We start from the raw sequence: 12,189 nt of genomic DNA, 5'->3' as shown, positions 1-12,189 counted from the left end.
CATATCCATACAAGAAAATATCATTTAGCCATAAAAAGGAATGAAAAATGAAATACTGATACATGCTACCCATGGATAAACCTTGAAAATCTTATGGTAAGTGAAAGGAGTCAGACACAAAAGGTCATATATAATTCCAATTAGAGGAGATATCCAGAATAAGTATGTCCATTAAGACAAAAAGTAGATCAGAGTTTGTCAGTGGCTGGACAGAGGGGAGAATGGAAAATGACTACTTAAGGGGTATGAGGTTCCTCTTGGGATTATAAAAATGTTCTGGAACTAAACAGTGGTGATGTTTGTACACTACTATACTAAAAACCACCAAATTATACATTTCAAAATAATTTACTTCAATTAAAAAAGGAGAAAGAAAGGGCACCTAGATGGCTAAGTCGGTTAGTCAGCCAGCTCTTGATTTAAACTTAGGTTATGGTCTCAGGGTTGTGAGATAGAGCCCCACATCAGGCTCCATGCTCAGTGCTCAGCACGGAGTCTACTTGAGATTCTTTCCTGCTTCCCTTCCCTTCCCTTCTGCTCCTCCCCTGGTGGAAGGAAGGAAGGAAGGAAGGAAGGAAGGAAGGAAGGAAGGAAGGAAGGAAGGGAGGAGAAGGAAGGAAAGAAAAGGAAGGAAGGGAGAGAGGGAGGAAATTAAATAAAAATTAAAAGGAGAAAGCAACCAAAGAACTGCAAAGGGGTATTCCATGATAATAGTAAAAGTACATTCCAGGACAACAGTACTGAAGAGTAAGCAGTCTATACTGGAAAAGGATCATGAAGGATTCTGAAAGAAAACCCTTCTCGGGGCGGCGGGGGGGGGGGGGGGGGGGGGGGAATACCAACTGATATATTTGTGCATAAGAAAAATATTATAGGTAAGTGTAACAGAGTTCTTGGAGCACTTAAGGAAAAAAGTTAACAGCCGTTACATAGAAAAACAACATGAACATTAGCTCCAAGAAAAATAATGGATTGTCTGGAACAGATATGCACCTGTTGGCTAAGCAACTGTATTTACATTGTCTTATAAAGAGTGGTAATGCTTTAACTGAAATTTGTGAAATAACTATATGGTAGAGAGGGAAGACAGAAGGATGAAGAAGTGAGGCAACTGACGTAGAAGACATAAATTCTCATTTTCCAAAATAGGCTGCCAATATAAAAAAATAAAGTTGGAAACAATTTAAACATTTTACTTAGAAATAGTTAAATACTAGAAGAAAAAGCCAATAGAGTACTTTCATGACTTTTAAATTATATAGACTGACAAAAATCTAGAAAATAAATTAATAAATAATTCTTATTTTATTTAAAACTAGCTGGTAGGAGAGACTACTGGTTATCCCCAAGAGCAGCAGTTTCCCCTTCTGTTTCAGCAACAGAATTAGCAGGCTACACAGCTAAAGATTACATTTTCCAGTCTGCTTCATACAGGATGACTAAGTTCTGGTCTATGAGTTATTAAGTGAAAGTGATATATGCTACTTACAGGTCATACTTTTAAGGAGAACTACCTCTCCCTTTTACGTCTTTCCTGATGGCTAGACAGGGAATATAGTGGCTGAAGGAAAGGCATTCATCTTGGGCAGAGATAGAAGCCATACATTAAAGATGGCAAAGTTGGGCAGCTCGGGTGGCTCAGCGGTTTAGCACCGCCTTCAGCCCAGGGCCTGGGCCTGGAGACCTGGGATTGAGTCGGTGTCAGGTTCCTTGCGTGGGGCCTGCTTCTCCCTCTGCCTGTGTCTCTGCCTCTCTCTCTCTCTCTGTCTCTCTCTCTGTCTCTCATGAATAAATAAATAAAATCTTTAAAAAATAAATAAAAATAATAAAGATGGCATAGCAATATGATTGAGTCCAGTAACATTTCACCAGAGCAGAATGAATACACCAGCCCAATTATGAGCTGTTATAGAATATACAGAAATAAAATTCTATCTTGTTCAAGCCTTGTTGTTATGGTTTCTTCTCTAAAGCAGTCATATTTACCTATAGCATTTCTAATATAGATAGAAATCAACCAAAAGAATATAATAAAATTTATGTACATAAGGTTTGCAACTAAGCAATTATTAAATAGGAATGCTAAGATTCCCTTATGAAATTTAGGAATTATGGTAAAAAAATGTACCTTTTTTAACTGGAGACTGATGTTGCTGTTGTTCATTATGACCTTGAGCAAAGGCTTGCATTCCATTCGTCTTACACTATTAAAAGAAAAAAATATATACTTTTTAACTGGCTTAAAAATTTTATATAACTTTTTTTTTATCATCCAAAACTATTTTCCTAATCAATCAAAGTATTAGTCAAGACATATTTCTGGACTAAAGGACAAGCAATCTTGTAAGAGAATGCTTATTAAAAATAAGCAAAAGAAAAAAATCTTTCAAAATATATTCACCTGTATCTTTAACTATTTTGTCATGATTTTTTTTTAACTAACTCCCCTTCTGATTCCATGCTCACTGAGAAGTACCCTGATTACAATTTAATCTCCCTAGTGCATTTAATAAACTACTGGAACCAATAAGAAAATATCATAGGCACATGACAGTAAGATTTCTCATGATAAAATAATGCGTTCTCTGATTTTATAAATCAGTTTCACAAATTTGGTCAATGCAATCTATCCTTAAGATAATCCCTTACGCTGACAAAAATCAGTTTGCAAATAGTCAGCCATACTCTGAACCATGGTAATTCATTAAGGTAGGTTTCTCTGAAGATATCTATCCTGAAAAATAAACATCTCTGCTCTATCAATCACGGTAGTAACAAGTTATAGCTCATTCCTTAAACATTTGCAAATTCTACCACGGCAACTCTGCATGAAGTTAGAAAGATTAATTATCTAACCCTATGACACAATGAAGAGTAATGAGATAACTCTATAATACTGAATCATCAAAATAAGTTATCAGAAAAACATTAAATTTTAGCAAAATTTTTATTTTTAAGTAGAGATAGAAAAATATGAAAATGCCAAAGATCTTCATTGTCCAAAGTTTTTCTTCCCATTAGATTTAATAAACAATGATATTAACTATAGAGTCCCTTCTAAAAAATTTTAAATTTAAAAATTTAAAGTGTGCAAAGGCACACTTCACTGACACTAAAATGCAAGACCTCAAATCAAACTCAAAAGTAAATTATAATCTGAAAAAAACATTAAGAAATAATCTATTGGGATCCCTGGGTGGCGCAGCGGTTTGGCGCCTGCCTTTGGCCCAGGGCGCGATCCTGGAGACCCGGGATGGAATCCCACGTCGGGCTCCCGGTACATGGAGCCTGCTTCTCCCTCTGCCTGTGTCTCTGCCCCTCTCTCTCTCTCTCTCTGACTATCATAAATAAAAAAAAGAAATAATCTACTTTGGGATCCCTGGGTGGCTCAGCAGTTTAGCGCCTGCCTTTGCCCCGGAGTGTGATCCTGGAGTCCCGGGATCGAATCCCACATCGGGCTCCCTGTGTGGAGCCTGCTTCTCCCTCTGCCTGGGTCTCTGCCTCTCTCTCTCTCTGTGTCACTCATGTATAAATAGTATCTTTAGAAAAAAAAAAAGAAATAATCTATTTTTAAAATAGTATCTAGGGGTACCCAGGTGGCTCAGCAGGTTAAGCATCCGCCTTTGGCTCAGGTCACGATCCCAGGGTCCTGGGATTGAGCCCTGCATTGGGGTCCCTGCTGAGAAGGGAGCCTGCTTCTCCCTCTCCCCCTACTCATGCTCTCTCTTGCTATCTCTCTCAAATAAATAAATAAATAAATAAATAAATAAATAAATAAATAAATAAATAAACAAACAAACAAACAAATAAGATCTTTAAAAAAATAGTATCCAAAAGAAGAAAATACGTAGGAATAAATTTAACCAAGGTGGTGAAATAGTTGCACATGGAAAACATTAAGATACTAAAGAAATTAAAGATGGCATAAAACTAGACAATATTCTATGTTCATAGATTGAAAGAATACTGTTAAAATGTCCTTAACTATCTACAATGATCTACAGATTCAATGCAATCCCTTCAAAATTCAAATAGTATTTTTTTATAGCTAAAGCCATTCTAAAATTCATATGGAAAAACCCTAAAACACCATAAGCAGTCAAAGTAATCTTGAGTAAGAACAAAGCTGTATCCATCACACTTCCTGATTTTAAACTATGTTAGAAAGCTAAATAATCAAAACATTACAATACCTGCATAAAAAAACAAACAATGGGACACCTGGCTTGATCTTGGGGTTGTGAATTTGAGCCCCATGTTGGGTATAGAGATTACTTAAAAATAAAATCTTTTTTTTTAAAAGAAGACACAACCTAGAAATAGACCCACAGATATATTCAACTAATCTCTGACAAGGGAACCAAGAATACACAATGGAGAAGGGATAGTCTCTTCTAAAAATAGTACTGGGAAAATTGGATATTCAAATACAAAAGAATGAAATTGGATCCTTAGCTTATACACAGAAAATAAACTGAAAATAGATCAAAACCAAATATAAGACCATAAAAAAAACCATCAAAGAAAACATATGGAAAATGCTCAACACTGGTCTTGGAAATGATTTTTGGGGTATGACATCACAAGCACAAGCAACAAAAATAAAAAATAAGTAAATGGGACTACATCAAACTAAAACAGTACAGCAAAAGGAGCAAACTACAAAATGAAACAGCAACCTACTGAATGGGAGAAAATATTTGCCAATCATACTTCTAATAAGGGGTTAGTATCCAAAATATCAAGGTCTCATATAACACAATAGCAAAATAAAAATAATAATCTGATTTACGAATAGGCAGAGGACTTGAATAAACATTTTTCCAAAGAAAACATACAAATGGCCAAGTGGTACATGAAAAGATGCTCAACATTGCTAAATCATCAGGGCAATGCAAATCAAAATGACAGTGAGATATCCCTCACACCTATTAGGAAGGCTATTACCAAAAAGACAAGATAATTGTTGGCAAAAATGGGGGAGGGGGAGGAATTCTTGTACAATGTTGGTAGGAATGAAGATTGGTTCAGCCATTTTGGAAAACAGTATGGAAGTTCCTCAAAAAATTAAAAGTAGAACTACCAAAAGATCCAGCAATCCCAGTTCTGGGTATATATCCAAAGGAAATGAAATCACTGTCTTGAAGACTGTACATTCCCATGTTCATCCACTGGAGTATTATTCACAATAGCCAAGATAAGGAAATAACTTACATATCCATCAACAGATGAATGGATAAGCAAAATGTGATAGAGATAGATGAAAAATTTACAAATAGAATATTATTCAACCATAAAAAAAGAAAATCCTGCCATATGTTACAACATGGATGAACCTGGAAAACATTATACTAAGTGAAATAAACTAGACACAAAGACAAATATTGTATGATCTCATTTATATATGAAATGTTAAAAAATCAAACTCACAGAATTAGAAAATAGAATGGTGAGTACCAGGGGCTAAGAATAGTGGAAATGGGGAGATGCTGGTCAAAGAATACAAATTTTCAATTACAAAATAAATAAGTTCTGGAGATCTACTGCACAGCATGGTGATTATAAATAATATTGTACTATATACTTGAAATGTGCTAAGATCTTAAGTGCCCTCCCAATCCCCCACAAATTTGCTAACTATGTGAAGTGATGAATGTGTTAATTAATTGTTATAATCATATCACAATGTATATATGCATAAATGATCAAGTTATATACTTTTATTAAAAAATCATGTTGTATAGCCTAACTATATTCAATTTTTATCAATTATACCTCAAGAAATCTGGAAAAAATTGTACGTCATTTCAGCATATATTAGCAAAAATATATAATAATATATAAATATATAAAAATACTGATTATTTCAAATCTTTCATAGCATGTAAGAAAGTACATCTACCAAAATTTTATAATTTTTTCAATTATAGTCTTATAATAAAATCATATATAATCTTACAAATTTAACAATCTTATATAATCTAATTAATAAAGCTGGAGAATTCTATAATAAAGATATGCAGAAAGTGTGATGGAAAGAATGAGCAAGAATATCAAACTTGGCTTAAAAACGTCAGGAAAGGCTTTACATGATGCATAACACTCAGAGGATCAGTAGTAGCTACGCTGGCTTGACTAGTAAAAAATGAATGTTTATGGAAGAAAAGAGCAGCTTTGTGTTGGGATGCATGGGGTAATACAGCTAGTTTAGGAAATGGAAAATCAAATAGGCTTAAATAAAACAAAAGAAACAGTAGGTCTTTTTTTTCCAAGTCAAGGTTCTTTGCAATTTATGGTACAATACCCAATAATCTATTTAGCTTTTTCATATTTATAGCAAAACTGTTCCCAGCTCCTGTCACTCATCTTAAACAACTGTACACGAAAAAAAAAAAAACTGTACACGACTGAGACAACAAAGGAGAATTAGAGGTTAAATGCATATCAAACTCTACTCCTAGAACAAAAGTTCAACAGGAAAAAAACTAACTCATTTAGAGTTAATTTCTGTAGTATAAAATAGCTCCTACAAATAATAATAATAATAATAATAATAATAATAATAATAATAATAATAAAGCCTATAAAAAAGAATGGGCAAAGGCCGGGAACTGGTAATACAGATGAAAGAAAATTCAAATCACTGTTTTGTTTTTTTTTTAAGATTTTATTATTTTAGAGAGAGACAGAGCATGAGTCAAGGGGGAAGTGGAGGGAGGGAGGGAGAGAGGGGGGAAAGAATCTCAAGCCAACTCTGTGTTAAGAGCACAGTCCAACATGGGGCCCAATCTCAGGACACTGAGATCATAATCTGAGTTGAAACCAAGAGTCAGATCCTTAACCAACTGAGCCACCCAACCACCTCAAATTACTCATAAATAAATGAAAGATGGCTATAAAATCTTGACATTTGTCCCAACAACAGGTAAATTCTTTATCTCCTCCCCTGGAATCTGAGCAAGTTCTGTGACTGCTGAAACAGATCTAATACAGTAGATATGACACTCTGCTGATTTCCAGGCTTTAAGAGTCTTCCACTTCTTATCTTTTAGAACTTTAGCCATGGAACCCAAACATGGTGTTGTGAAAAGCCCAAGACACTTGGAAAGGCCATTTGTGTTCCTCCCATTACACTGAAGCAGGTGAACCCTAAGCCAAATACCCAGCATCAACTGCCAGCCATGTAAGTAAGCCATTTGCCATCCAGTCAAGACTTTAAATGACTCCGATCCTAGATGCTACCTGATTGTAGGCACATTACTGAACTTAGAAAAAGGTCCCTGACACCAGTCATCCACAGAGCTATGAAAGATAAGAAGCTATTTTTCAAGTCAAAGTTTTAAAGAATTTTTTATGAGGTAATAATAAAAAACAGAGGTTAAAAGAAGTTATTCAAACATAGGGAAGGTAATACCAGAGAGAAACATGGATTTATACAAAGAAATTAAGAGCACTGGAAATGGAATAAATGAAGGTGAAGTAAAACTCATTCTTTTACTTAAGTTATTTTAAAAGATAACACTGGAAATCAAAAATAACAGCAATGCATTATGTATTTATAGTACAAGCTACAGTAAAGTTATTCCCATAATAGAACGTGTTATGGAACATGAATGGGAAGTAAAAGTCTACAAAAAAAAAAAAACTATCAGATCTAATAAGTGAATTTAATGAGATCAATATACAAAAACCAATACTATTTCTGTATCCTACCAACCAGCATGTAGAATTTGAAATTTACAAAAAAATACCAATTATAATAGTACCAAAAAATATGAAATGCTTATAATAAATTTGACAAAAGATCTTCGAGACCCCATTCTAGAAAATACAAAAAAAAGGAAATATGTGCTCACGAATCAGAAGACTCAATATTGTTAAGATGTTAATTCTTCTCAAATTAATCCTTACACTCAATCAAAATTGTAGACTTTTTTTTGCAGAAATTGGCAAGCTCATTTAAAACTTATATGGAAATGCAAACAGCTAAATAGCTGAGACAAATTTGAAAAAGACTGTAGTGAACTTCACTATCTTATATCAAGACTTATCATAAACCTACAGCAGTCTGTAAAATGTGATCTTGACAAAAAGATGGACATACAGAAGACCTATGTACAGTTGGTGACTTTCGTTAACAATACTGTATTATATAACTGAAAGTTAAGAGAATAAATTTTTTAAAGATTTTATTTATTCATAAAAGAGAGAGGGGGTGGGCAGCAGTGAGACAGGCAGAGGAAGAAGCAGGCTCCCTGCAGGGAGACCGATGTGGGCCTTGATCCCAGGACCACAGGATCACACCCTGAGCTGAAGGCAGATGCTCAACCACTAAGCCACCCACGCGTCCCTCTAAGAGAATAAACCTTAAATGTTCTCACCATAACAACAGAGTAATTATGTGAAATGAAGAATATTTTAACTAAATTCATTGTGGCAAGCATTTTGCAACATATAAATGTATCAAATGATCTTACTGTATATCTTAAGCTTAGTTACATGTCAATTATATCTCAATAGTTGGCGTAAAAGACATATAAATCAATAAAGCATAATAAAGTTTAGAAATAAACTCACACATGTATACTGATTTTCAGTACTCTCACAATTCAGTGAACCCAAACAACCCAAAATCAAAAACCCAAATAAGGCAAACAACCCAAATATCAAAAATATGCAAAATATTTGGACACTTCACCAAAGAAAAAAGAAAAATACAAATGGAACAGAAGCTCATGATAAGATGCTCAATCTCATTAATCACTATGAAAATGCAAATTTAAGATACAATTAGATACTAACACATACTACAATGGCTAAAATTTGTAGGCTATGAAGCAACTGGAACTGGCACATACTACTGGTGGGACTATAAGATAGTACAATCACGATAGAAAACATTTTGACAGTTTCTTATAAAGCTAAACAAACTTCTCATAAAACCCATAAATTCCATTCCTGTGTATTTGTGTGTATGTCCACACACAAATTTGAACACAATCGTCCAGAGCAACATTATTCATAATATCCAAAACCTAGATACAAGTCAATGTTTACCACCTGATGAATAAGCAAACTGTCCTATAGTCATAGAGCAGAATACTGTTTCACATTAAAAAGAAACCAACTAAAAAAAAGAAAAAGAAGAACCCAACTACTGATATATACATAACACAAAAGAATCTTAAAAACATTATGCTGAGCAAAAAAAAAATCCAACACCAAATGATATATATGTATGATTTCATTTACATGACATTCTAAAATTGTCAAAACTAATTTACAATTAAAGAAAGCAGATCAGTGGATGCCTGGAGGAGGAAGGAGCAGTAGGGATTAGTGGAAGAGGGGATGATGAATGACTACAAAGGGACATAAGGGCACTTAAAGGGAAGATAAAAATGTATCTTAATTGTGGGGTCAGTTATATAGGGTATATATTTGTCAAACTCATTGAACAAATGGGTTCATTTCACTGTAAATTATACCTTAATGAAGTTGTTTTAAAAACTACACAGCAAAAAGTATCTATCATATATGTGGCATTTCTGACATAGGTTCTAGTAGTTTTTCCATTATAACTTAAGCAGCAGACATTTTAAGTTTAGAAGTAAATTTAATTAAATGATTTGGTTTTCTTCTATAAAATTTGCAATATTAAATATACTCCTTTTTTTACGCATAAAGTTTTTTGAACAAGGTCGATGTTTCCAAAAAGAGTTATAAACATTACTATTATATTAGTTAGGGATATGCTAGCTGCTAGAATAAAACAAAACATTAGAGACTTCTAAAAAATTAATATAAAGAGTAATTAAGATACCACCGTACTGACATAGAGAGATGCAAATAGGTCAATGGAACAGGATAAAGAGCCCAGAAAAAGACCCTATACATATGAAAACTTATTATATAATAAAGATGTCATAAATCTATATGGAAATAATAGATTATTCAATGAATTATACTTGACGACTGGTCATACATGAAAACAATTAGATTTCTATCTCGTATCATACAAAAAAATCAATTTCAGGTAGACTATACCTGAACATGTATGTAGGAAAATACCTTTTGATATCAGGGATGGGAAGACCTCACAAACAATGACACAAAAAGTGAAATCATAAAGAAATCGTAATATGACTATATTAAGATTTAAAACTTCTGAACAAAAACATCATAAAAAAGAAACAATTTTCTCATAGACTATATTCCCAGGAAATAATTTATTTGTTCTGCATACAAAAAAGAGAATTAAAATCCAAAATATAGCTTAAAGGCATATAAACCAAAAATAAAAACACAACCTAAGAAAAATGGGCAAATGATATGAATTGGCAATTCAGAAAAAGGGAAAATCCAAATGGAAAATTAAGCATATGAAAAGATGCTTCACATCACAAATAATAGAAAATTAAAAATTAAAACCAACAAAAATATATAATTTCTCAGGGGCACCTAGGTGGTTCAGTCAGTTCAGCGTCTGCCTTCGGCTCAGGTCATGATCTCAGGGTCCTGGGATCAAGCCCCGTGGTCCTCTGCCCCTCCCCCAACTCATGTGCACACTTTCTCTCAAATAAGTAAAAATCTTTTTTTTTTTAAAAAGAAAAGCACATATAAAGCCCCGTGGTCCTCTGCCCCTCCCCCAACTCATGTGCACACTTTCAAATAAGTAAAAATCTTTAAAAAAAAAAAAAAAAGATTTCTTATCCATTAAACAAGACAAAATATTGAAGTCTGATGATAACAAAGTAAGGATGTAGAAAAATCAGACCTCTCCTACATTGCTCACGCAAATCACTTTGGAGAGTAACTTAGCAGTAAATAAGAACAGTGAAGATAAGATTACCTGTTAACAGTACTTCTACTTCAGTTTTATAAAGCAGAGAACCTCTCAAATAGTATAAAATATAACATATGAATGGATGTTCACTAGAGATTTTATTATAAAATACAAACAAGTGCCAAGCCCACCAACAAGAAATGGAATAAAAAATATAGCATATTAATAAAGAGATTTTTTGTATTTGCACATATAGAACAGCTTTATTCATTTTAATAGTTGCCTCACATTCTATTTATTATGAATAACTTATGCTATAAAAAGCACATGCATAATCTTTTGCTGGAAGTATCTGGTGAGATACTGATACAATGGTTACTTCTGATTAGAGGAAATTGGTGACTAGGGTATAGAGACTACAGGGAAATTTTTCACTAAATGCCATTTCGTATGTTTTCAATTTTAAACTTTGATTATTTTACATAGTCAAAAATTATATTAGAAATTTTAAAATATAAACCTATGCAAAAAGAATGGCATAAACACATGTGGGTATAATACTATTTATATAAAACTGTAAGACAGGTAAAACAATTCTATTTGTTGTAGCAAAAGTATTAATACATTCACGGAAACAATAACAAATTGAAAATAATTTGGAGGAAGGTACGGAGGATGGCGAGAAGAAAGTGAGATGGGGGAGGAGGCACGGTCCATAGGTACAGAGAGGAGAACTGCTGCGTGTGTGAAGGGAACACTTACTACATACCAGACACATGCTAAGACTTTGGGAGCATGAGCTCACTGCTGCCTCCACCTCACACTGACCTGTGAGAAAGATAGTGTTAGCCCCATTTTCAGGCGAGAAAACTGAGGCTCTGAGAAGTGAAAGAAATCACTCATGTAAGGTCACAGGGCTGAGAAGTGGCTCATCTTCCTACCAGAGCGTTGGCAGGGGGCGTGTGTCCCCGAGGCCAGACACTCTCTCTCTGGGCCCATCTCTGCGGCAAGCCCTACCACATGCATTTAACACAACACTTGCGGATGGCAGGATCCCATCGCAAAGAGCACTATTCTCATATACCCACAAAGGGAGAAGATGAGGGTGAGAAGAAAATGGGATAGTGGAGCGAGAAGTAGGGGTTTTGAAATGTATCTGTTACGTTTCTTCTTTAACATTTTTCAGCAGGGGAGAGGCAGAGGGAAAGGAAGAGAGAGAATTTTATCTCACACCCCTGAGATGGTGACCTGTGCCAATATCAAGAGTTGGATGCTTAAGCAACTGAGCCACCCAGGAGCCCCTCTCTTTAACATTTTCTAAAACAAATATAGAAAAATGTTTGGATTTGAAAATGCTGGGCAACATGTGTACTTTTATTTAATATGTTCTTGAAATATATCAT

General features: G+C 34.2%; 1 protein-coding gene across 2 annotated transcripts in view; it reads right to left on the bottom strand.

The window, feature by feature from the left end:
- C13H8orf88 (chromosome 13 C8orf88 homolog) overlaps positions 1-12,189 on the bottom strand; it is a 39,100-nt gene that overhangs the window by 16,693 nt on the left and 10,218 nt on the right. For both annotated transcript variants that reach the window (XM_026013423.2, XM_026013428.2), the window contains one exon: positions 2,129-2,204. In XM_026013423.2, coding sequence (XP_025869208.1) covers positions 2,129-2,204 — 76 coding nt within the window. The remainder of the gene's footprint in view (positions 1-2,128; positions 2,205-12,189) is intronic.

The sequence above is a fragment of the Vulpes vulpes genome, chromosome 13 (genome assembly GCF_048418805.1).
Source record: "Vulpes vulpes isolate BD-2025 chromosome 13, VulVul3, whole genome shotgun sequence".
Lineage (NCBI taxonomy): Eukaryota > Metazoa > Chordata > Mammalia > Carnivora > Canidae > Vulpes > Vulpes vulpes.
The sequence above is the reverse complement of the archived record's forward strand: the minus strand, read 5'-3'. Positions and strand labels throughout refer to the sequence as shown.